Source organism: Empidonax traillii, unplaced genomic scaffold (genome assembly GCF_003031625.1).
Source record: "Empidonax traillii isolate 1590-97213 ecotype Southwest subspecies unplaced genomic scaffold, ASM303162v1 scaffold434:size946695, whole genome shotgun sequence".
In the NCBI taxonomy this organism is placed as follows: domain Eukaryota; kingdom Metazoa; phylum Chordata; class Aves; order Passeriformes; family Tyrannidae; genus Empidonax; species Empidonax traillii.
This window is the reverse complement of record NW_020955627.1, coordinates 907583-934774: the sequence shown is the minus strand read 5'-3', so window position 1 is coordinate 934774 and position 27192 is coordinate 907583. Positions and strand designations below refer to the sequence as shown.

Below are 27192 nucleotides of genomic sequence, written 5' to 3'. Positions count from 1 at the left end.
CCAAAAGCTGTGGTTTTTTACAATTATTCAGAAATATGAAGTAAACTGAAAAAAAGCATCTTAGTGTTGGCATTTTTTTCTCAGTGATACTGAATAAGACCTCTGATACAGGACTGCTATCAAGGCTTTTGCATCTTTTTTTCCAGATACATTTTCCTGTAGGTCTGAAACATCTCTTTTGAGTCCTTGCTTGGAATGTGAAGAGTCTCTCCATCTCCATCCAGGATCTGTAAAGCTGTATCAAGTGGAATACTGTCCTCAGCTGCAAGACAGACAAGGAGGTTAAAGCAAGAGCTTGAGTGTCAAAGGACTCTACTCTTTATGCAGATGATATTTAAGGCCCTCCAGTGTGTCAAAAAGGACTCCACAAACTTCCTTCCTAAAGCAGCAGGCACTTCAGATTTAAATCAATCTCCAATGTATCTTTAAGCCCAAAATGGCCATCTGGGTGTCTTCGCACCCAAGATTTCTGAAGAATATTAAGAAAGGTGTGACATAAAACGTGCATTTGTGAAAATAAGAGACAAAGCAAGAGGAAGGGCTAAAAGGATGGCAGAGACCAACAGCCAAGGACACAGGCAACAGCATTAAAAGATACAAATGTTGCAGAACATGTTGCTTGCATCAACACCACAACACAGATATGAGCATGCAAGTCCTCTGCTGACAAGTTAAGAAGCGGATGGCAACGTGGCTACAGCATGCTGCATGCACCACTTTGTTTCCTTTCAGATGAGAAGAAAAGCAAGACTATAGCTAGGAAGATGCTTAAAGCAAAGAAGCAAAGACAGTTGCGAGCAGCCTCACCCAAGATTCACAAAGGATGGAACAAGCAAGATCCTGAGATGAAATATGTGGCTATTGTAACAGTTGACTCCTTCAGAGTATAAAAGACCATCCAAAAAGCAATTTGCCAATCAAGTAAAACAAGGAAGAAGTAGTAGTGGCCCCACTTTTCCTTTATGTGTCATACAAGTGACCTTGACTAGACTACTGGGACACAGGCCATGGAATTCGTGAGCACAGGTGTATGCATGGACAGCAGCAAAGTACCGTGAAAGCTAGATTTAAAAAATAAAAATCACTTTATGTTTTTAAAGTCTCACATGGGATTTTGCTACATCACTTCCTACATTTTAAAGTTTGAAAGAGCTAGCTTGGTATTTACCTACAATTTAAAACTGTACTTGAATGTTGTTACCAGTGCTACACCCAAGTCAACTGCACACAGGTATGCAGGAAAATTACAGTGATCTCCAACAGTATATTTGTAAGGCAGTAAAAAGCTCCACAGATCTTTGAAACTCATATGTCTACTCTACAGTATCCATTTAATCAGCAGAACTAGTAAAGAATAAGTTGAAATGCTTTATTAAGGTTTGCTACTGTAAAGGAACACTTAAAACCAAGCAAAGAGTATTTAACTTATATTTCAAACTGGATACTCAGATGGTATTTCACCTTTAGAGATCTCTTCCAGTTTCTTTTGCTTCAGTGGTTCACATTTTAACCAATCTTCTTTTTTACTCTTGACACCTAAAAAGTGAAATTTTTAAAAAATATATTTTTGAGGTTCTTATAGCACAAGTTTTGGTCTCTATTCAGCATCAAGTTTTAACACATATACTAGCACATGCTAGGAAATTCCCTTTGGGTGTGAAAATGACTGCAAGGGCTGCTATGTGCAACCTAAGATTTGGTTTTATTTAAAAATCAAATACAGAATTTGACACAAATATGCCTCACAATGCCCCATGCTGAGAGATTTGGGACAGGGGAGAAGAGGAGGGAAAAAAGCAACTTAAAGCAAAGATGGCAAAGGTAATGGGGACTTAGTCCAGGAAATGTCAGACCCAAGCTCGCTCTCTTCCTCAGTGGCATGAAAGATCTCTCCTTCCATTGTCTGCCCAGCCAGATTATCTACATCCAGGTGAACAATGAATACAGATCAGATCACCTTTGTTACCTATGACAAGAGAATCTACTTTCTACGAACAATCCAAGCTGTCTTCTACAAGTCAGTTAGAAAGGCAACTTGAAGCTACTCGAAACTGCCGTGCTCCAGAGTACTCTAACTTCACTCTGTAAGACTCAGAGAAAATTGAAGGAATCATGTTCTTTTTCAGCTTAACATACAGCTCTGGTCTGTCAGAGAACTAGCTGTGATATCTCAGCCTTCAGCTTCTAAAGTCTCACGTTTCCACTATCTGTGGTTTCAGAACACAAACTTAAAAAGAAGCACATACTTCTTACTTACAAATTAATAATCAAGATAGCGTCATACCTGCTACGACGACTTTATCTCTTTCCAGGGAATTCTTCACAGCTAAGCTTTCTTCACCAGTGGTTGAATTTCTGAACAGTATCTCTGGACACAGCTTAAATTCAAGTACTTCCTGCTTGCATGGTTTCTCGACTGCTGGGGCAGGCGCATCTTTTTTCGAATCAGTGTTTTGTGACACTTTGCTTTTCCTGTGCCAGACGGGTCTGACAGGTGATGTCTCTAATTTTGTCAGATAGATGCGTTCCTGTGCTGTACGTTTAAATGCAACCCTGTTCAGGTAGTGTTTTTTTGGCTCCTTTTGAAGATGCAACTTCAGTCTGTTATTTCTTCTGTTTATGTATAGCAGGTTTTTATCAGGAAACATTTTCTCAGAGCACTTGTCTTTGTTTTGACCATCGAGACGTCTTTCTTTGTTAGAAAAGTAGTTTTTAGACATGGTAGAAGATAGAGCCCTTTTTCTCTGTAATTTAAGCACAGAGTGATCTGCTAAGGAACTCTTTGGTTTCCAGACATTTTCTCCATTCAATTTTTTAGCTCTATCAGAATTTATCACGCAACTATGTGCAACCTGCTTAAAATTCTTTGCTTCAGATTGTTTTAGTCTTTCCTCTTCCACCTTTGCTTTTTTAAGTTCTCTCTTCCCCATCAGGTTTTCCTTCATCTTCCGTTTGTACGCCTGCTCCTGCGAAGGATGAACTTTAACAGATTTATGTGGAGAGTATTTTGCGTTTTTTGACTTAAAGTCTACAGCGCCAAAATTTGAGAACTTTACAGCATCAGCTCGGTAACTATTCAGCTTTTTATGTTTTATTTCTGCTGGTAGTTTACCTTTCTCTTTGACATTAATTCCTACATCTTGCCCAAGCATCTCCTTTTCTTTACTACAGTTCTGTCTTTCAGCTGAGTTCTCTTCACAAGTTTTAATATTTTGCCCTTGATTGACTTCAGAGTGCTTAATTTCTACAGTTTCTGACTTATTAATTTTGTGAATGTGAGTTTTGGATTTCACAGTCAAACCTGGTTTATCTTTTGAAAATAACTCAGTTTTGAAAACTCTCTCTTTCTTTCCAGATGACTTTGTCATGTTGTCTGCATGTGTGTGACTAGGTTTCTCCAGCAATTCTTCTGAGACTGTCTGATGTTCTTTTTTGTCAGAATGAAATTCTTTGCTAGGCAGTGGGGTTCCTTTGTCAGTCTGCAGCTCTTCTTTACAGCTGCTGCTTTCATATTTATCAGCATCTTGGTTTTCAAAACAATTACGTGGTCCAGTATTTTCCTGTTTTACTGTAGGCAGTGTATGTTCATCATTCATGTTCAGCCCAGGATTTTTGTTCATTGCAGAGGTGTATTTGCAAATATCTTCTTTATTTTCGCTAATACTGTTTGGGATTTCTTCAGAAATTGTCTGGGTTCCAACTGCACAGTTTTTCTTTGTTAGGGCATCAGATTTACTGTTGTTTTCTTGTCTCTCTGCAGAGGTACAATTTTCAGCTTTTGAAAGTTGATAATCATTTTTCTCTGAACCAGATGTTCCTGATTTACTGGGACAATGTGGCATTTTACATCCTACAGATACACAACCCGTTAATGAACAATCTTCGTTTTTTTCACTGGGGTTGGAATTTTCTTGTGTTTTTTTTTCTTTCTCACACATACACTGAGTAGGTTGAACACTGCCTTCAGGGTTCTCCTCAGCTGAAGCTTTTTCTGACTGTTGACTCACTGCTCTCTTGTTGTCACCAGAGGGACACTGTTTGTGTTCAGGAAAAAGTTCTTGAACCTGATCAGAGCTTAACACTGCAATTTTTATCTGATTTACTGGGTCCTTCAAATTAGAATTCTTGTCACATATTTTAATCTTTTTTTGAGGTTGATTCTCCATCCCTTCAGCCCCAGAATGACTTTGTGCTGGTTCTTTTCTTAGCATATCAGCACTTTCAATGCCATATGGAAACTCTTTCACTAGTTTAGCCAGCTGATTGCTTAGGTATTTACACGGTTTTCCTCCAAAAGAGTTTATCTCTTCTGTGCTATTTTTAGTGGGCATGAAATTTTGTTTACTGTTGTCTCCTGGAACAGTGGATGCCTTTGTTCCAGCAGTTATGCTGATAGAGGAATCCAGGGAATTTTGAGCTAACTTCGGGTTTATATTGGGAAGATTTTCTAAGCAATTTTCAGGATGCTTGAAAGATGCCTCACATAATACGTTTTGTTCTGAGGTAGAAAATACCTTAAGAGGATTGCCACTGCTTTCTTTCCCCAAATGACTCATTGTGCTACCATGCAAAATCTTATCTGCTTTACTTGTGCAGCTTGATGGCTCTCCCAACATCTTTAGCAGCAAGCTCTCTTTCTGGGGAGTGTTACTGGTCAGCCTATTTTTATGCAAGTCCAGATGTTGTTCCTTTTCCCTTGCATCAGATCCATTTCCTTCGGATGCGCGTGTCTCATACGCTGACCTGAAGATGCCTGCTATTTGTGGATTATAAAATTTATCACCTTCTACAAGAGAACATACACTAGAAATACAAAACATCTGATCTTCCAACACAGCTGTGGATGTATCTCCTGCCTCTAACACAGTTTGCTTGTCTTTATGATCTCTTACACCTTCTTGGAAGATTTGACTAGAAAAATTTATACCCGATTCAGGAAGAGAAATCTTGTTTTGTAATCCAAGCTGCAGATTTTCTCTGGAATCTTGTGCAGATTGGCTAACCTTCTTTTGGTTTTCATTATATGAATCATTTCCATTTACACTGGTTTTTACTCTTCTGTTTGCATCACCTAATTTGATCTGTTGCAAATGAGAGTCCACTTTCTGTTCCAGAACGCAATCACTGGGCGATGACCAAGCATTTTCTACTGCTCTTTTGTCAGTATTTGCCACATTTAAACCATTTTCCCCCGCTTCTTGCAAGCTACATGAGCTCTCCAAATCAATCACTGGATAGGTTTTATCTTCAGATGTTGGGATTTTGTCTGCTTGTTCACTCTGTGTTCTCTGTTCAGAAAGTACTAAAGGAGAGACAACTGCAACCTGAGGTTCAACATTTTTTATCAAATTGGAAGTCAGTGTATCAAGTTTTTGTCCTACAGAGGTAGTTGTTACAGGCAAAACTGCTTCATCCATACTAACCAGAACATTATTTTGTTCTCTCTTTTTTGTGTTTTGGCTGGAGGGCGAAATCTGATTTGCCGTGGGGCTTTCACTTGACTGTTTATTTTGCAAATTTACAGATTCTGATGAATGCTTCCGCCACAAGCTCAGGCATGCAGTTAGCTCTTCCATAGAGTAAGTACAGTTGATCTGTTTACAGGATGTATTTTCAGTAAATGGCATTTTTTTCTGAGCTACCTCATTCTGGAATTTAGCTTCATCAGATTTAGTTGTTTGCGACACAGGAGAGTTTGTGTGAACCGCAGATGCCTGCTCACCTTTTGATCTTTCTGCATTCCTCTCACTAGTCTCTTTTTGCAAGCTTTCACCTGAGACAGATGTATCTAGCATTTGTTTTTCATTACACAGGAGACTAGTCAGTATTTTATCAGCAGTAGCGCCAGCTGTCTTCTCTTTCAATACATTTGTGCTGCTTAATACAAACTGAAAAAACGATGAGTTCTCAGGGCTAATTTGCACACTCTTTGAAGCAATTTTGATGGAGCTACCTGCTTGACTAAAACATGAAGCACTGTTCAAGGAAACCGCAGTTTCTTGAGAAGAGGCCAAGGCATGCACACCCTGTTGTTCCAAGGTGGGAACACTCTCAGGATTATTTAATTGAGCTGCGAGTTTGCTTTGAGAGGGAATAGGAGCTAAGCTTGATGGAAGGCTTCCCTGCGACACCTGGGGGTTACTCTGAGGCCCCTCTAACATTCTGTTATCAGCATTGGCTGGATTTTTGTCTTTTCTTTCTTCATGTGAAATCTCTGTCATCACTGTTTGAGTTGAGGAAGGTGGTATATTTTGTTTAGGCACCCATGGAAGACAATTAGCAGCAGTAGAGTGATAACTGGGAGGAGGAGGGAGAATGCTTTTGTCATACTTTGAAGCTGCTAAGACTTTTCTTTTAAAATACCTTTCAAGCAGGGCACATTTTTTTTTAATACTGTACAGTCTCTCAGCTTCCCAAGCTAGTCTGTCCTTTACAATTTTTCTTTCATCTACTGCTGCTGAATAAAGTTGAGAATTAACAGGCCCATTCATTAAACTACTGGTCTGGCTTTCTTGAACTGAAGGAGGATCACTTGGTGGCTTTGAAGAAAGAGCTTCTATTTCTTTCATAATATCAAACGGGTCGTCAGGAATGCTAGGGGATGGCACAGTCATTTCACTAAAAGACCCATTTGCTGTCACACTTCCACTTGAATTACAGAAACTCCTAACTGATTGACTGACTTCTCCAGATAGCTGCTTCTGGCAGTGTGGCTGGATGCTGTTAAAACCAGAAGAATTTTTTTGATCCAGTGGGCTCCTCTGTTGGCTAAGGGTGTATCCATTAGGCATGTTTTGTACTTCCTGTGGTACACCTATTGAAGATTGTGCAGCAGCTCTTGAAACACAGTTGGCAGGCAACAAAGATGGTGCAGAACATCCTCTAGGAGCTTGTGATTCCATCTGACTTGGCTGAAACTGTGGAAGCTGTACATTTGTTTCAGTATTTTGATTCACTAAGTATGAACCCTTGCATTGAGCACTGGACTGAAATATTTGGTTTTGGACTTGTTGCCCTGATGTACCAAAAGACAGAGAATTATTCTGGGAATGAGTGCTACTTTGATATAATGCTGCAAGTCTCGAAGAATTTTGCTGCAGTATTTGTGGCTGTGCAGTGTAAGTGTTTGTAGCGGCATACTGAGGTCCCTGATGTACACTCCTCACGTTATTTCCAGCATTCATTGGAGAAGACAGGGGAGGTACATTTCTACAGGAATAACTGTAGGGATTAGAGACTGGCCAAGAAGTCTGAGTCATCTCTGTCTGAGAAGGTGGCTGCTGAATGGGAGGTTTCTGAGCTGTTACGTACATCTGTGGATGTTGTTTAACTGAGTATTTTGACATAAAAAAATTATTACCAGTTACAGATGCTCCTGGTAAGGTCTGATCAGACGTTTTGAATCCTTCAGCATTCACAAGAGGGAAGGTAACATTGATAGTTGGCAGATACATGATTTGGTTATTTTCAGCATAAGTGCAAGCATTTTTAGAGGAGCTGGCATTTGCCTGAGGAAAGGCATGTCCATTAGAAAGCAACTGAGTGCGACACGCTCCTTCACTTTGGAGGTTCATATTTGCATTAGCATTCTGGACTGGTCCTACATTCCAGTCCATCTTCTCTTGGTTTCTTTTTCTTCTGGTAAAACCAAAACACTAAAAAAAATGTTTAAAAATATTACAATCTTAATCTTTTGATCAAAACCTATTTCGCTTACTAAGAAGTGATTCAGAACGCATTATGAACAGAACTGTTGAACTTTAATGAGAGCAACCCCACTGGCACATTCCATGGACATCAATGCTGTCAATGTCCAAGTTGCATAAATTATTTACCAGAATGCTGTCAAGATACAAAAAGAGCAGCAACTAACAATTCTATTGACTGTCTAATGACTACAAAAATCCTCACAATTATTCTGCTAATTCTATTATCATTCAACTTTTTAATTTAACAATAGATGGCTGTATTTACCTTCTCATCCAAAAACAATGGAAAAAGCCCCCCAGATATTTGTACAACATGGCACAATGAGCAATGCTTAAGAGCTGAGCATGAGAAGCAACAGCAGAATAAAATACAGGCCAGAGTTTTCAGACAAGAAGACCTGATTTCAGTTATACCTTCAAATACAACCAAAAAAAAAAGAAAAAATGAATTTGGGTTTAGTAAAAATCTCTCACAGTAACGTGGCCCACTAGTTTTATTTTAATTTTGAGGAATATAACTCTGCCTATGGTAAGCTGTAAGGAAAGCTCTCATAATTCTAACACTGTAACATTAAGTTACACAGCTGGGAGGATGCATGGAAGCACGGAGATCACATCATCTCTTCTGCTGTTGCAGTACATACACCTTCAGGAGGTTACATGAAGCCTGAACAACAGGCCCTGAGCCAAAGCTGACCTCTAGATGAACCTTCCGACCTAACATTATACTTATCTGTGTATCCACTCATTGGCTAAAGCAAACATATAATTGTTAGTGAAACATGTAGTATGATAAGACTACACCTGTGTATCTGCTCATGAACAAAATATGTGTCCTTATTAGTAGGATATATTAGTATCCACTCATTAGTAAATAGTACTTGTATCTGTTCATTAAAGAAATATATATGATTGTTAGCAAAATATGACATTTCTCTTTCCGTATTTGGAGACTGGTCAAGGCCATGGAAGTAGATGTCTGGCCTTGTTTGGCAGTAGATGTTTGGCTGACTTCCTTGGCTTTCCCCCTGAGCCCTGGGCCAGGCTCTGGGAGGAACCCAGGAGGAGAAGGAAAACAGATGTTCTTCCACAGTTGTAGTAGTGTAAGCTTGTTTATTCAACAATATAAGAGCTGGACACTCTCACAGCGAAGATGGAGACCTCATCCACGAGTGGATGCACTGAGTAGGATTTCCCAGTTACCGGGAACGGTTCTTTAATCCCTTGCTGTGACCGGGGCTCCCCAGCTCACGGGCGGGTGTGGATGGTGCTAACCCATTAGGGTAACTGGTGATGTATCTTTCTTAATCACTATAGGCACTCTTTGCGATAATGATTAGGTGCATTACTGGCCTTATCCTTTTGTAATTCTTTGCTGTTTTGCACTATAGTAAAATTACACACTTGTTCCTCAGAGTTGGTGTCCGTGTTGTGCTGACCCTCATCCCCCGGCAAAACACAAAGTCACGTATCTCTAAGTCTCCATGTGTTATATTCCAGAACATACATGTATTACCAACAAGCCCAACTGGGTGAGCATGTTACTCTGTAAAATTGTTAGAGTGAATATCTGCAAAGCCAAGCCCTATTTCAGTCTTCAAAAGGACAACCTACAAGCATGAATGGAGCCTGCATTTCAACAAGTTTCTCTCAGTATGGTCAAATCCAGCTAGGACATAATTAACACCTCACTTTGTGCAGGGTATTAGACAGTTCTCAACAAAATGTTTCATGCCACTTCTCCCAGATCACCCAAAGCTCCTTAGTTTCCTTCATGGCCTCTTTTAGATTTTAAGACTCTTCTGATTTCAAGCTTGGGAATCAGAAGTTGCACTTATATCTAGCCTATAAAAAATAAGACTCAGTGTTACAATTTTCCAGGTGTTATTTTCAAGATTCAAAGACAGCTCTATTGTTCTTCACCCTACCTTTTATCTCCTCTGCTCTCATAGGACACCATTAACAAAAGGAAAACCAGAAAACAAGGTTGTATATGAAATCAGCAAAAAGCACCAACAGCAGTGTTAAGGCAATACTTACAGTGATGCAGGAATCTTAGATGAGACAAGAGGCTTTTGCATCCAAGGTAAAGATTTCAGACTGCTACTGTTACACTGGGTATTTCCTGAAAAATCATCAGAGAATAAAACAATCACGTCCTTGAATTAGATAACTGTTAAAGAAATTTAAGACATTTACATTCTTTAGAAACATGACTCACAGAGCAAACAAGACTAAGATGACAACCAGAAGCAACTGCAAAATCCTTGCTAGAGGAGGAACTTTGATTACATGCAAGACCCAACTTCACCAATAGTAAAATCCAATTACTGTCACTATCAACACAATAGAAATGACTACAACCTTAGTTTGTCAATCATAATTATTGGATGGATTATGAAAATTAGGTTTGCAATTCTCATCACAACCTTAAAAATTCTTGTAAAGCTTTAATACAATGAAACACACTTCTTCAAAAAGATATTTGGCAGAGAGCTCTTGTCTTAGGAAGAACATTTGAGAAGTTCAGTGTCAGCACAAGACTCGGAAAGAGAACGAGAAGACTACTCACACATCCCTGCTTCACTCGTTCAGCTGCTACCTTCTCCTCTTAACCACAAGCATCAGAAATCATCAGCCATGGCTACACAATGAACTGTCAATTTTTGGTGGACAGTACACAAAAAGGAATGAAGACATCCCCATTGAATGCAGAAGTAACACCACAGCTCTTTAACAAATCTACCTGACTAAAATGCCAACCCATAGACTACTCCATCAGGTAGTTTTAGGCACGTCTCTGGACTGTGTCTTATTTAATGTCCCTAAATCTCTCTGTGGAGACACCACACAAAGATTTGAGGGAAAATTGGGCCACCTATATAAAGACCAACAAGTCCAACTGCTACAGGTGTTCATTCTAGGAAAGAAGGAATAATACACCTGTTTAAATCTGCTTAGGTATGGAGAGGTAAAGTTTCCCTTGTGGAAAGGAATTAAGTTTGAATATACCTGAAAGCGAGATTGACACAAACAAGGCCAGATGTTGGATTCCAAAATGATAAGTCAACTTGATTTTCTAAAATGATAGGAGATGAAGAAGAAGGAAAACATAAAAGTAGGAAAAGCTGAAGCCACTCAATTGAGGCAGTCTTTGAGAAACAAAAGGTTAACTCAAACACAAAATCATGGAAGTAGTTCCAAAACCCTAGCATTAGGAAACCACAGAAGTAATAAATTGTCTGAGGAACAGAACATGTTGACAAGATAGAACATTTAAAGCATAAAACAAAGGGATAGCAACATCAGCAAATTTTAGGACGAGCCAAAAGTCAACCTGACCCTACCACACTTGCCAACTATCCAAATTAAGGAAAGATCTGAGGAAAGTTCAAAAGTTTACAATAAGGAAGACCAACAGACGACCACTGCCCATGATGAAGTGCTTTTTTGGGGCAAAAATTCGGTTTCAAAGCCAACAGAAATCACCAGAAGCACAGAAAAGGGGTTACCACCACCATGGGCTCAGCACTGGCTTGTAAATTTAGTCCTCCATGGTGGGGAAGATCTCCTTATGGGGAGGACAAGGAAGACAAACCCATCAACCTGACCCTACAATTTTTGTGTTGAATTCTCATCTCCCAGTCAGGTACAAAATCAGGATCCTTTTATACCTTATCAACCATTATTGTGCAAAGTGCTGTCGGTGGGACTGTGGTCAAACTGTCTGTTCTTTGTGGTCATGTTGTAAGTAATATTTCTCAGTAGGAGGTATACTTGGTAGCAGTTGCACAAAACACTTCCTGGTATCAAGCCAAAGAATGAGACCACACAGCTCCTACTCCACATTCCTTCCTGGTGCCAAGGAAACACAACCTGACCTCCTCCCACTCCTGATGTCTCTCACCACAGTATATTGATGACTTTCCTAGCAGATAGAGATGGGAATCTTGCACAAGATATGATCCCAAATTTCAGCCTTTAAAGAACATCAGGAACTTTATATTATTCCTGGTAAATGCCAGGGTCCTGCTCAGAAGTAAGGTGTTTGGGTTATTTTTAAAAGTCTTCTTGCATGCCAGTACCAAAGGTATTTCTGAAAGTCTCTGGCAGTCTGTTTCCTTTACCCAACCTACTCCCTCCTCTAAATGCAATTATCAAGTCTCCTAGGCTCTTTAATTGTCATGATAAGGCCTGGGTTTTAGTCAGATGGCCACCCTCTCTGTTCCTTGCTGTGCGCACATTCCACCTGGGATTGAAATATGAGTTACCAACACATTCAACCCTTCTCCTAAAAGTATTCAACAGTATCGGTGCTTGGGACCCCTCACTCCTACTCGCGGACAGGGTCCAACAGAGTCAAAGCTGCTTCGTGGTGACCGTTCCAGGAAACAGGTCACAAGGATTCTACCCCTTTTTGGGGCAGAGCAGGGAAGGAGCAGGGGCAATCTCTTTTGGCACCAAAGGGTAGCAAGACTCACTTATTCCAGAAGCCTCTCCCTGCAGTGCCCCACCAAAGGATGTGTGGTTTACAGAAGTCTCCACAATCCATCACCATAAATGCCTGGTTTGGACATGCCACTGCTGTTCATACTGCAGATGACCAAGCTGTTACACCCCACTGCCCATGATAGTGCCCAGATGGCCCTTTGCATAGTCATCCTTTGCATAGTCATCCTCTGATGGTATACAACTCCTGGGTTGTTTTTGCAGGGTGCACCACTGGAAGCACAATCCTTCACATCCATATTGTGAAAATTTGCGGCTGAATTCTTTGTGAAGAAACATAGACTATGCCCATTCATGTACTTCAGCTGTGAGCCAGATTCATTCCTATTCTTCTTGTCCTGTGGCCAAGGCCATACAAAACGCCAAGGTAGATGTCACTGCTGTGATCAAACAGTGGTGGCAAACATTGACACCTACGAGTTAAGTCAACTGCAGTGCAAGAGTAGCAGACGAAAGTGAGGAAACTTTAGCCCAAGCCTCTAACTTACACAGTGACTACCCCACCACAAAATCTTCACTTTCCCTTACAGGTATCATTACTTAAGTTGAGACTAGGACAGTGGTTGACCAAAACCACTACACTTTTATGGCAATGCCCAAAACACAGTGATTGCACGTTATTACTAAATCTTTTGGGATAACCCAAGGGAACATTTCCTCAGCTCTGAGCTGCCTTCAAGCAGCCAAGGGCATGAGCTGCAGTATCTGGAATTTTAAGACAAGGTGACAGAGAATCCCACCTCCTGAAACTCTTAAAAGTTGCCCAGAATAATGCCACTGACACCAAATGACACCTGCATGCCTGGCAGCTCTTGGTAAACTTTACATATAATGCAAACACAGGCTTATCTGTTGCTTATGTGTTCGCACACAAACATGCAATCAACTGATTGTGTATGTGCTGTGGTATATAATTAGCATTAATTACAATGCTTAAGACAAGCAACTCATCAAATAACTGTAACCTTAACCACTTATGTGCAATACACCACATATTTATGATAGAGGCAAGAGGTACCTGTACTACCAGTGAGTCAATAAAGTGCACTGACTGTAGTCACAGGGTGGATATGACGGATGCACTCGACTCCTTGACCAAATTATTGATAGTTTGGCCCAGGCTCACAAGGAAGTAACAGGCCTAGGCCATGACCAGGTCAAGAACTCATCGCTCGTCTAGTTCCAACCTGTTCTTTGAAAACCCTCACAGGAACAGGCTGACAAGGTGGAAAACTTTGATGCATGAGCCGGGACACCAGAATCCAGCAATGGCAGTAACACATGAATAGCAGGTAGTTCTTCCAAGCACAATTAGTAAGGAACAAATGAACTTGTGGGTACAAGGAATTTCATGCCTACCTTTTCCATCCCGTGTAATTTGACTATGAGTCAACCACTTCATTCCACAAATATGACAGCCCAAGTGAGCCTTTTTTGATCTCTTCCTGCTAAGCAGCCAGCTGCATGGCAGTAATCTCCCCTCGACTTGGGACTCCTCTACTCTTTTAGGCTGAAAGACTCTTTACCAACTGCAGATCTTTGGCAAGTGACTGATATCAGGCATAACCTTGTATCATAAGGCATTAAGGTCATGTACTGATACTTTTGAATTATTACTATTATTGTATCTGTATAGTAAGATAAGGCTTGCTTTTACAATATCTTATTTCAATAAAACCACTCTTCCTGCTACCTTTGGCAGTGGTCTTTAAAGTGGTATAAATCTGTACAACAAGTGTAAGTGAGACACTCAAAATAGGTATAAATTATTCTTATTCGTTATTAAAAGCTCCCTTTAATTGGACCAAAACTTTAAAACCACAATACATCTGTATTTCAATGCCAGCCTGATCACAGTTGTTTCCTACCTCCCCAGAACATGGACTTGAGCAAACAGAAGATTCCAAGAATTGAAAGGACAAAAGTTCAGCAGCAGGCCAGCAAAACTTGGCTCCCCCATTTCTGCTTCTGAACTTGTAGCAGCCAGTCACATTTAACCTGAGGCATTTAAAATTAGCTCAGTATGCTTGACTTATGGTGTCATAGAAAGATGGCCTGAATCAATTAACGGTGCCTAAAAGAAAGAGTACATGCACACCAAGAATTCTCACTTTCTTCTGTTCATAAATGTATTTTAGATGTCACAGCAGCACCAGCACACAGGGGTTTTCTTGCCACAAGAATTCTTAGCAGTTAAGTAGGAGATAATTTGTTGCAAATTACTTAAATTTCAGACTAACAGTCAATCACAGAATAGTTACTGTAACCTTAAGCATATAAAGAGTAGTCACTTCTCTTTGCAAATTCCCATTCTACCATTTCCAAAAGTGTATTTCCCACTTTGGCCTATTGACTTCTGACGAATCCTGATCCTGATGAGATGCATCCCAGAAACCTCAAAGAGCTACCTGATGTCATTGCAAAGGCTCTCTTAATGATTTTTGAGCAGTCTGGGGAATCCAGAGAGCTCCAAGATGACTAGAAGCTGGTGAATGTTGTCCCGATTTTCAAGGTCAAGAAGGAAGGCCCTGGAAACTACAGGTCTGTCTCACTTTAGTACCCTATAAAACCACGGAAAACATTATTCTGGGAGATACTGGAAAACACCTGGAGGACAACACAGTCATCGGCCACAGCCAGCACAGGTTCATGAGGGAAATGTGAATTAGAGAAACTATGCCTCTGTCTCATTTAGCTTAGGAGTTTAGTGGTCTCTGACCTTTGTAATAAGCTGTATCCTAATCTACTAAGACATTTATGTTTCCCTGGACTTTGCCATTTTAGGTGTTTTTCTGTTAAACCTGTATAAAGATAGAAAATGTGAGCTAATTAAACATTGCTGAGTGATGCACCTGGAAGAAACTAACTCAAAAGGACTGCACACTCCAGAAAGCACAGTCAATAGAAACTGTTTTGCTAAGAAGTAAATTCATTAAACAATTTTTTAAGTAGAGACTTAGATTTACCTTGAACTAGTGATGAATGTGTCTTAGTAGTAGTCAGAACAATCAGATGGGAGGTTAGAGGGCAGCAAAATTAATCAGACATGCTAGAGAACTTGCCAACGGGACCAGGTCACTTAAAGGACACGAGGAAGACTTAGTGATGAGGAAGCCAAGAAGTCCCCTTTCAAGCCCCCCTCCTCACATTTCTGCCAGAAAAGGACACTAGATGGCAGTCTTGCTCCATGAAGAAACAGCATGAACAAGATGAAACTGTGGAATGGGTCTATGATGTAATGGAGTGGGTGGATCTTTGGATGTTACAATGTATTTAAACCTCAGAAAACTATCAGAGCAGGCATGTACGGTAAATTATTCCCCGTGGCCACTAGCATGCTGCATCAAAGGAATGTTTGATCCAAATGACATTCTGTTGTTGGCCTTGATTATTTTGTTTCCAAAGTGCTGCTTATCAAACCTGATGGGCCATAATTGACTCAACTGCATTGCTAAACAGGCAGTGGTAACATTTTAGAAGGTGTCAAAGACTCTTCAAATGTCCTGTGACCCAATATTACATTATCCAGTGTAAAACTTCCCATCCCAGGGGAGGTACTGAGGCATTTCCACCCAGCCTGAGCGTAACATAAACTCCCATGGACTCTGTGTTTTCATGGGCTTCCCTTGATGGATCCACACTCCAACCCTCACATTGACAAGGCTGTCACCACCGAGAAGACCAAAAAAAGAAAACCAATGGGACGCCATCAGAAACCACTGTGGTGATGTTTTTCTACTCTAACTCTCTCACCCTCTTGTCTCCCCCCTGCCTCTCTCTTTTCCCCATTTTTTTCTATCTCTACCTCAAATTCACTGTTCAACTAAAATCTGACTTCAGCATATGGTCTCGTTTGCACCTTAATTTGGGCAGAGGCATCTCTCTTATACTTTCAGTAATTGGATCCTAACACTCATCAGATGGAATGAATACCCTTAGGCCTAAGTGTGAATGTCCTATAAGCACCTGACTGTTGCAATACCTTCAGGGGATGGGGGAAAGGAGAGTTTTACAACTGAGGCACTTGTGTAAGGGAGGACATTGGCATGATAAAAACCATTATCCCACCTAGCAGGATCTGCTTCCTATCAGCCTCCACCATTATCTGACTTTAAACCTAAACAATGGTTGGTTTGTCATGGTCATCCTTACCAGCTTGGCACCTGGGCTGTTCTTATGTAGATCGCATCCAAAACCTCTCCTCCCCTTCGGCTGGGGGGTGCAAATCTGGCCTCAGCAAAGCAACCTGCAGCTTTTGCAAATGGCCAATTGTTTGAGCCATTAACGATTAACATTTCAGTCTCTCACAGTGACCAGTGACAGGACTGGAGAAAACAGTATGAAGCTGCGTTGTGGAAGTTTAGGTTCAATATCAGGAAAAGGTTTTTCACGCAGAAGGTGGCTGAGCACTGGAACAGGTTTCCTGAGAAACTGGTCAAAGCACCAAGCCTTCTTGCAGTGTCCTGTGCATGGCTAAGAATGAGACTCAATGTTCCTGATAGGTCCCCTCCAATTCAACATATTCTATGATTCCATGACTTCGCTGTCCTAATGCCATCTGCTGCTACAAACGAGTGTTACATTTATGGGAAGGGCCTGTTTTACTCCTATAACCTTTATGCTGTATCAGGCTCTCTTTCATAGCCTTCCTTTCTGTTTTTAGCATTGTTTTTAGCATGTCTCCTCCAAAGACCAGGACTTATAATGTGACTTTATTCAGTATTATCCAACAGTATTTCTCAGTTTGTTAGCAGGTTTTTTGGTTTGTTTGGAGATTTTTTTTTAAGTGAACACATTTAATTCTCAAAGTCCTCAAGGCCCAAATCTAGCACAGTGAGAAGAATAATCAGAACAAACAGGACCTTTTCCAAAAAGATGGAGAGACTTTTTAGTTTAAGAAACAGCCATTAAAACAAAACCCAACAAAATCTTCCTCATCAAATTCTCATTAGCATAGTTTCAGTGCTCGTTAAAGCGAACACCTCTAGCAGCTTGTGACCTAGTGGTTCCTCCTGCCCTGAGGCTGGAGCCCAGCCTGCAGATCCAGGTATCTCCGTTGCAGACCCATGGACACAGCTGCTGCTTTCCTGTTTGAAGGCTCAGCAAGCAGCAAGGCTGAGCACGCAGCCCAGAGACACCACAAATAAGGTGCTGCCTCCAACAGCACTCACATACACGATTCACATAAAACAGAGGTATGGACAGACAAATCCCTTTTCCTCCTCTTTGGCTGATCAGGATTGAATGCCTCTAAAATCCCCAGTCTCTACAATCACAAGCACACACATGCTGACCAAAGCCTCAAGTACCAATACTGCCCCCCTGCTCATCCGCTATGACTACATGGATCCTACCTTATTCACTTTGAAGATCTCCTGCTTGCTGACTTGTCCAGCTTGATGCTCATTAGCAAAGACACACAACTGACGTTTCATAAGCACTCCATGTGCTTATGAAGCTCACAGATCCACCTAAACACCAGTATAGAGCCTCTGCCCATCCAGTAGCCCTGCCTGGACCCAGAAAAAGCTGGAACTCCAAAGCTGTGGGACTTGCAGAGATGCTCCCTAGAGCTACAGTCCTTCCAACTACTGACACAGACATCCTCTCACTCCAGTTGCTGGTACCACAAGATGCTCTAATAACAGATACCCAACACACTCCCCAATTTTACTACTGGAAACAGTGTCCCAGAAATGGTGTTTCATCACTGCCAACACAGGTCATTGTTTTAACTCTTGGCCTGCAATTTCTTCTGCTGCTTTCTCCCTGCCACTGACAGAATTAAAGTTTTGGACTAAGTTTGTCACATACAGCCTCCCGGTGAGTCATGAGAAGCAGAAAGTACACCTTTACTTTCTAAAGTCCTTGTCAGAGAGTGATCCAAAGCAATCATCTACACACTACACAGTGTAAAGCATACCTTTATTGGCACCAGGAGCACGTAGGCATTCGCACCTCCATGTATGTGTCCAGTGAGTGACAATTTTCATGGGGTTTTTACACCCTTGAACAAACAACTTATGAAGTTTTATCTTAAAAAGTCCATTCGTACAGAGTACAGAGTACAGTTTGTGGTTTCCTTATCTAATTGTACATCTGGTTACCTATTCCTCTACTTACTATTATATAGCTGATATAATCAACATATCTTTTAAGGCCAATACATGGCCACTCTTCTATGGTTACTGCTTGTTACGTGCCAAGCTCTTCTCTTGAGCTCATATCTTACCCGTCAGTAGGGCAGGTCCCTATTTGCAAGCGGTTACAAGCTAAACTAGGGGTTACATTTTGCAGTCATTCTCATGGCAAGTGTAGTTAAGTGCTGGAGGCCCTAAGCCTCAAGTCCTTGTTTTAGAAGAGTCTAGGTGAGGCTGGATCCAATTTTAGCCTCAGGCTTGGACAACAGTTTATGTCTAAAGGATTATACAAGGTGTAATTGGTTCTTTGTACAACTTGTCCTGCAGGATAAAGGATGACAAACAAAATGTGTTTATAGTATTTATATTTATTTATACTTAAAATATTTATGCAAATTGATGACAATGATTAGACTAAAGGACTTGAATGAGAATTATCTAAATTATCTACTGCAAAACATAGAATCATAGAATAATTGAGGTTGGAAGAGACTTCTAAAATGGAGTCCAACCATTAACCCAGCACTGCCAAGTGCCATATCCCTAAGCAACACATCTACACCTCTTTAAATACCTCCAGGGTTCATGACTCAACCCTTCCCTGGGTAGCCTGTTCCAATGCTTGACAACACCTTCAGTGAAGGAAGTTTTCATAATATCCAGTCTAGCTGGCCATTTCCCCCTGTCCTATTGCTTGTTACCTTGGGAGAAGAGACTGGACGCCCCCTGACCGCAATCTCTTTCAAGTAGCTGTGGACAGTGATAAGGTCCATCCTGAACCTCCTTTATTCCAGGCTAAGCCCCAGCTCCCTCAATCACACCTCCTCAGACTTGTGCTCCAGACCTTTCACCAATTTTGTTGTGCTATTCTCTGGAGTGGTTGCAGCACCTCATTGTCTTTTCTGTAGTGAGGGACTCAAAACAAAACAGAGTATTTGAAGGGTGGTCTCAGCAGTGCCAAATGCAGATGATCACTGTCCTGGTCCTGCTGGCCACAATATTCCTGATACAGGCCAGGATGCCACTGGCCATCTTGGCTACTTGGGCACACTGCTGACTCATGTTCAGGTGGCTATCAACCAGCACACCCATGTCCTTTTCCACCACGCAGCTTTTCAGCCACTCAGTTCCAAGCCCACAACATTGCATGGGCTTGTTTTGACCAACGTGCCAAACCCAGCTCTTCACCTTGTTGCACACATTGATCCACTCTGTCTAGATCCTTCTGTGGAACCCTTCTACCCTCAAGCAGACCAACACTCTTACCCAACTTGGTGTCACTTGCAAACTTACCGCAGATGCATTTGATTCCCTCATGCAAATTGTCATCAGATATTAACCAGGACTGGACCCAACACTGAGCCCTGGGGAACACCTGGGGAACTCCGTTCCCCCTCACTCTCTGGGCCCAGCCATCAGCCAGTTTTTTATCCAGTGAAGACTGCACCTGACCAAGCCATGAGCAGCTAGTTTCTCCAGGAGATGCTGTGGGAAGAAGTGTCAGTGATTTTACTGAAGTCCAGGTAGACAACATCCACAGCCTCTCCCTTATCTGCTAAGTGGGTCACTGTCATAGAAGGAGATCAAGTTGGTCAAGCAGGATCTGCCTTTCTGCTGATTGGTCCTGATCCCCAGGTTGTTCTGTGTGTGCCATGTGATGTTCACTCAGGATGATCTGCTCCATGACCTTCCTCAGTGTAGAAAGCTATTAATTCTATTAAACTGCGCTATTTATTAAATCATTCTTTTCAAAGCCAGCTTAATAATTATAAAGGAGAGATTGATGTTGCTAACCCATACTTATGCCCATGGGTAAATCTCTTTCAGTCAGCCCTGAGAATAACTTTAAGAAGCATCCCCACTGAAATGAAGAATCTCTACACACACTCCTAGAAGGGGTGTGCTAGAAATCCCTGCCATAAAAAAGAGGGTTTGGGCTTTTATAGGATGAAGTGATTGACTGTCAGTACTGTGTTGTTAGGCTGGCCATGCTAGTTCAGCAGAATTATTCATTTAAAATAATTTATCAGTACTACCCCTCACTGGTTCCTCTATGAGGAAACATCTGTCAGGAAACTGGTTTCTTCACATCCTCATATTGTTTAATTTTGAGGTGTTTCAGTCAGGCTAGTCTCAATATCCTTCAACACCAAGAGCAGCATGACCATCCTCTCTTCATCACTGGCAGTTTTTGCAAGTAGGGTGATGTTCAAGCAGTTTCACCCCCACTTAAACAGAACATCCTGCTGCACTTACATGTTTCCAAGTTTAGTACTTATGTTAAAAATCTGAAATTATGTTTCAATAAGGATGTTTGAGGCAGGGCTACTGCTACAGATTTCTACTTATCACACTTCACAGCAACAATAGTGAAGTGTAGAGTAATGAAGAGATGCTTCAATCTTTGAATGTGCCTTAAAACTTGTAGGGAGCTTAGAAATTCTACAGTTGAGAAATTAAAATTATGTAATTCAATTTCAAAACTTATTCAGAGACAGCACAAAAATAAAAAACCAAAGAAAAAGCACTTTGTGGCATTTGGCAACTGATCCACAGTCCCACAGCTGTAGAACTGCAGCCAGCAACAATGCCACAAGTGTCATGGGAACTGCGGTCAACAGGGCAAGAGGAAAGAGGTCATTCTTCTCACCATGAATAATACAGATAAACACCATGCCAAATAGCAACAGCCAGAAGCACTAGATACAGAAAAATCTGAATTCGTCATAAACAGCACCTAAACTGAGCTCAAAGAGATTATTCTGAAAGATAAAAGCGAATTTTCTGCAAGCACTGTGGACTCAAGGCATTGGGAAGAGCCATGCTCCACAAGGAATTTTAAAATTCTACTTTCTCATGATATCAAGCAACATTTCAACACTGCTCAAAACAAAAGGAAATCTCCAAGATTGTATTTGATTGCTTGATGGTATCAACCAGGCATGTATTGCTTAAACTTCTCAAGGAAAAACTTATGTTCACTTCTGACAAATAGCTATAAGCCTGAGAAAGTAATTTTTAACAGAAAAGCAAATTATTTGCAGGGAAAAGGCATTAATAAGAGAGAAAGGATTTATCACACAAATTGACCAAATATTCTGTTCAGAAATCTATAGATGAAAGTTTTTCTAATACTACCATCAGACTCCTTTATACAGGAGTATCCTTGCCTCTGTAGCATAGCTCAAGCATGTAACTGAAATACATACCTGTATACGTCTATAGCTCATGCTTTTCTAGTTTTGAGTACTACTATGATGGAAGAGGGTCAGCTAACAATGAAGCAGAGTCAAAAGTTGCTTTTTCTTGGATGGGATGATTTTAGAAAATGCCTACAGCTGCATATTTTCTACTTACTGTCAACACTTCACAGAAACAACAGTGATATTCAGAGAAACATGCTTCAACCTCTGAAGAATCTACAAGTTCTAAGGCACATTCAAAGAACTTACACCTCCAGTAGTTGTAAGACATCCCCTTTTAAAAGTACTGCTCTCTTTATTATTCAACACCTAATGGCCACTATTTGGAGAAAGGTTTACAACCGACATGCAGAATACTGGCTGAAGTGCATTGAATTTCAGCCATGGAGATCTCTCACATACTAGAAGAGCTCTTTGGCATATTTACATTTTATGGAGATCATTTATACCCAGGGTAAAAGCATAATACTAGTTTCAAGATCACAGGAGTGCTTTTAAGAAGTATAGCTTCTCTGGTGAGTGATGAAGTATCCTGCATATGTAAGTTACATTACCAATTCCTCCATTAAATGAGCTACCTTGCAATTCCTCTAAGTATAAAATCCTACAGCTTTTTCGCTCAATATTTCCACTGCCCAGATGCAAAACTGTTGAGAATTAAAACAGAAACACAAATGATAGTCAGAAACATCCTAGTAACGTCTAGCAATCAAATGCGTGAAAAAAAAAAAATCCATTCCCTGTCAGCAAAGGGAAAGTACTAAGGTTCTGTGAAAAACTATGGCTGTAACAGTTTTAAGTATAGCTTAGAAAGACTTGAAGTAATCAAGACAGGTTGAGAAGCTTACACTTTCCCCAACCCTACATTCTTCCTCATTTCTACATCTTCAGTTGCACCAATCAATGTGGTGCTTCAGGGTGAACCAGACTAGACAATAAAATAGCTTCCACAATTTAATTAAAAAAAAAAAAAAAAAAAAATCACTTACTTCAGCAATCTTGATAGTGTGGTTCTTCAGACAGAGGTGGAGCACTTACTGGAAGAACAGGAGGTCCTCACTGGTCTTTGCTCCTAGAAGGGACAATAATCAATAAGCTGCAAGTGCTACTTTTTCCGAAGAAGCAATGACCCATACCAACAACACCACTGGAGAGTCTTCTATGTCCCTGATTACTAATAACACATCAGAAGATCTCCTGGCAGATGTTGAAGTCCAATTTGCTGTGAAGCAACAGTTGCCTTTTATTAGTGCCCAGAATCAGTTCATGAAGGCAAATATTAGCAGTCACGTATAATGATAAAACCACAGTGGGCATTTTCACCATTTTGATTTGTCTTTTCTTTTTTCTTTCCTCTTCTTAAGAGTCACCAGCAGGCTCTGGTTTTTCACAAGCCCTCATAGTTAGCAAACCATGAACAGCTCTAGGAATTAAGATAGTTGAATCACACCTTCTTGGCCTCCTGCTGCTTTATTTTTCCTTTGCTGTCTTCAGTGACCCCTTTCAAATTAGGGGGAAGGGAGTACTGCTCTCTCATGATTATTGTCTTCAACAAAAAGAGAAGCTCAGTATCACACTAACAGGTTAATTACTGCATTGATTAGGACCAAGAAAGACCACAAACCCTGTGACAAACTCTCACATGTCCAACCCACTGCTCATGGCTGCAGAAAACGAAACTGAGCAAGCTCAGCACATGCAGGATTTAAGAAAACACTTCCCCTGCTTGCAGCCCACAGCCAGAAGCCAATAAAGCCAGGTGGCGGCTCAAAAGGTCATAGTAAGCAGCTCAAGTGGTCCACTACAGGCAAAAGAACTGCCTCAGGAGCACACCACCCTCACCTGGCCACATGCATATTGCATCTCTGCTTATGAGAGGTGACTAAGCCAAAACAAAAGGCCACTTTTGATTGGTTTTCATCAAACACACACAGAAGAGGGAAAAAAAAAAAAAAAAAGAAAAAAAGGCAAACAAAATATTTGGGAAAAAACATATAGTGTAATTTTTAGAAATGTATAAAATATAAAATATAAAAATATTGTACTACCAACTACTACTGTTGCCTGCAGAAAACATGTAAGTTGATCATTTGTTGGCTTTTAAAAAGTGTTGGGAAGACAGCCTCCGGCAAATCAGAGTATTTTACTGATTTACAACTATTTTTCTTGAAGATGATGGGAGAGGAGCAAAAAAGCACCTGTGCTTTAAGTAGAGAACAGAACTGAAACGACAAAATAAAATTTCTAAAAACCTAGCAGACAAGTGAACTGCAGAAACAGTTTTAGCTTCTGTTTAGAAGGAAACCGAAACACCCCATAACAGACTTGGTATAAATCATGCTGTAATGTTTTCTTCTGCCAAACATCAGACAATACACTGTTTCCTGGGGAAAAAAAATAAATACTGCTTAAGGTTGAACTACAAGGAGGGCTTGGTTCTTTAACACTGAAGTGCCTCCCAGCTCACTGCAGTGAGCCACATGAAGACAGTGAACTAATGGTCCCTGGTAAACATCTTCAGAACTACCTCAGTGAGTTTGCCAAGACTCTGTGCTTTGAGACTCAGGGGAACTTTTATACTGACACAGCCATCGAGAGAGTACAGGACACTAATATGAAAGTGATCACTAACCCAAGTCTGTTTTCTCTGCCAGGAATGTCTGTCTAAATGTTTTGGGAAGCTGGCTGGTTAGTTCATGAGAACAGGGTGATAAGAGCCCAGTCAGGAGTTTTTGATGTTAGTAGCAAGTTACTCCCATCATTCTCAGATGTGAGAGGAAGAAAATATTTACCAGGACTCACATGAGCTAGGTTTGTTTTCTTTTATTTTTAAGTCCTCCCAGGAGGCTAGTTAGGAGTGGGGAAATGGCCAACCTTACCACAGAGCTCCTAGAAAGAGTTGAGTCAACCTCTAACAACTTCTAGGAAAACAACCACCAGCATTCCTATGGGCTTCTGAAATACATCCACTGCTCCAGGGGAAAACTAATTCGCATTCTACCTGATGCCTGTTTTTCACTGATGCCAAGAGCATATGAAGTATGTCTCCTGAAGCACATGCAGAAAGTTGCAAAGCGTTGATGGGGTACTTGAATTTTTTTCTCACTTTTCCATCTGCCTCTGCAGATGGAATAAGCAAGATAATTCTTTTAACTACACTATAGACAACTCAGAAGACAGAAACACCAAACCTATACCTCTTGAAAACCACTTTTTTTTTTTTTTCATTTAGCATTTCATTTTATCCATTCAAACACAATACAGGACTGCAGGTGTACCTCTTACACAAGGCGGAGCACCAGCTCCTTACCGCACACCTTGTGATGCCTACAGGAAAGGCTGAAGCAAAAAATCGCGAACATAAGGCTTGCATCGCAGAGCTTAAACACAAGGGACTGGTATTCCCCACACTGCGAGTCCAGAATCCTAAAAGCTATTACCTTTTTTTTTTTTTTTTCGGTTTGGGATTTTTTTTCCCCTTTTTTCTTTAATATTACCTCTCAATAACATCTCCCTGGACTGCCATACCCTACGGAGAAGTACAGTAAATAAACTTCTGCGTCCTTCAGGCGATCGGCGATGGGTGATGTTTCCGGAGCCTGCGGATCGCATTGTCCCCGCTCAGGCACCCGCAGCACGCTAATTAATTGGCGTTAATCGGTTCTGCGGGACCGATGGGTCTTGCTACGAGACGAGCAGCAAGCTGCCAGCCGGACCCCGCCGCTCGACCCCCTCCCCAGCCCCGAGCCCCGCCGACCCCGCGGCCGCTCCCGCCGGGGCCGCGGGCGGCTCCGCGCGGCCTCCCCCGCTCCGCACGGCGCCTCCGCGGCCCAGCCACGGCACCGGCACCGGCACCGGCTCCCGCGGCCGCCCCCAGCTCTCCGCAGGGCCGGCAGCTCCCGGGCAGCGGCTCCTCGCAGCCGCCGCATCCCCGGCCCCGCGGCCGGAGCGGAGCGCGGCACTGCACAGCCCCCGCCGCCCCTCGCCCCGCTCCATTCCCTGTCGCCCTTGCCCTCCCTGCCCGCCGCCGCGCACGTGCTCACCCAGCCCGGAGCCGGCGAGCCTCCCGCATCCAGCGGCCGTGGGCCCCGGTGGAGGCGGAAGGAGACCCCGGCGCCGAGGTCGGGCGGCGGGGCAGGAGCTCCGGGGCGGGGCGGGCAGAGGGAGAGGCGGTGCCGGCGCTTCCCACCGCCCACTCGGCCCCGCTGAGGAAGCGCCACAAAGGCGGCGGGGGCAGGGCCACGCAAGGCACGTCCTGTGCCTGCGGGTACAATGCTGACAGCGTCGTCAGGCCCGGCTTTCGGTTTCTCAGAGCCCTCCAGACTGAGCCCCTCCTCCCTTTAAGCCTCTTTCCTGCCTCCCTTCCTGCCCTCTCGGGTCTCCAGGGAGATCCCGCAGCTCCCCGCTGCAGGCGCGTCACGTTTTTTGTTAAGAAAAATACAGTGGTTCTCTCACATCCTCCCACGAGTTGAGGGACCAGCTGAGACTTCAGTTAGAAGAACTGAGGGCTGAACAAGGCCCTGTAAAAGCTAGATAGATATAAAAAAAATATTTAAAAGAAAACATATTCCAGCAGTACAATACCTAAAGATTATTTCACAAAATTACCAGAAGGCTTAAAAGGTCTAAGTTAAAGTTCTAAACAGGTGACAACACTATACTGAATAGATCTCACCCAAAGTTTGTATACTGAGTAGCAGTCAGGGGTAAAAAGCTGATTATATTAAGCTGTATAGTAAGGGAAAGTAATTTTTATTAAGCTTTATAGATAAACTGTGTACTTACACAAGCATCAGGAAGCATGTCTCCAAGCCGGCTGGTGTGACTTGTAGGATATGGCACTGGCATGTGATGGAGGGCATGGCAGCTGCTGAACCCTCTCTGTCTCACAAGTTTCACTTCACTGCTGACAACAAACTACCCTTAGATAGGCCTTATATATAATCTCCTGGAGGCAAACAGTTGTTGCCTCCACGTGAGTCTCAGGAAAGGGTTCTGAGCCATGCTCAGCTTTTGTTTTCCCTTTGTAGTTACCTTTTAGCTCCAAGCCACTTGTCACCCAACCCTAAGGTGACAGGCGGGTTCTTTCCAGGATCCTGGGTAGAGCGAGAACTGGCCACAAGTCTGTAGTTATAATTAGAGCTTTATTATTATGTAAAGATTTTAGCAATCAGCGTAGCTTATTGTTACACAGGTTTTCTAGCAATTGGCAATGCTTTCCTATTACATAACATTTCTGTTAACTAGATTGGGTCAAAATTTTAATAATCAGTGCAGTCATCATAATTTAGACTCTAACTTTTAAATGTACTTGAGCCGCTCACTCAACCCTTGGAGAAAGAACAATGGAGGCCGATACTCTATCTGACCTGGTTATCACCAAATGGGTTAAAAGAAAGTTATCCAATAACATTTTGATGTGAATAAGCAGACACTTTTTTATTCAGTGCACTGAGAATATGGGGGATCAATCCTCCAAACATGTTCTCTTAAGCAACAAAATCCATTCATTTTTATGCTTTTTTTTTTTTACGTAAACCCTTTCTTAAATTTAACCTTTACAGTGATTAGTTCCATTAGTTATATATCTTTATACTAAAACAAGAATTGGTCAATTCTACTTAGCTCTAC

The 27192-nt window shown here is 41.7% G+C and overlaps 1 protein-coding gene across 1 annotated transcript; it reads right to left on the bottom strand.

The window, feature by feature from the left end:
* RESF1 (retroelement silencing factor 1) lies at window positions 1-25708 on the bottom strand. Its single transcript, XM_027894606.1, has 7 exons — window positions 25605-25708; window positions 22551-22633; window positions 9750-9834; window positions 5055-7655; window positions 2285-5006; window positions 1462-1536; window positions 1-262 (listed from the first exon to the last, which is right to left on the bottom strand). Exons 4-7 carry the CDS (start codon window positions 7614-7616, stop codon window positions 120-122), a joined length of 5502 nt encoding a protein of 1833 aa, XP_027750407.1. The 5' UTR covers window positions 7617-7655; window positions 9750-9834; window positions 22551-22633; window positions 25605-25708; the 3' UTR covers window positions 1-119.
* Between the last annotated feature and the right edge of the window lie 1484 nt (window positions 25709-27192).

Coding starts and splice junctions, on each gene's coding strand:
- RESF1 (XM_027894606.1), bottom strand. CDS start 7,616: ATGGACTGGAATGTAGGACCAGTCCAGAATGCTAATGCAAATATGAAC. Junction 5,007..5,054: donor TAGGTGATGCAAACAGAAGA/GTAAAAACCAGT, acceptor GAAAACCAAAAG/AAGGTTAGCCAATCTGCACA. Junction 1,537..2,284: donor AGATAAAGTCGTCGTAGCAG/GTATGACGCTAT, acceptor TTCACTTTTTAG/GTGTCAAGAGTAAAAAAGAA.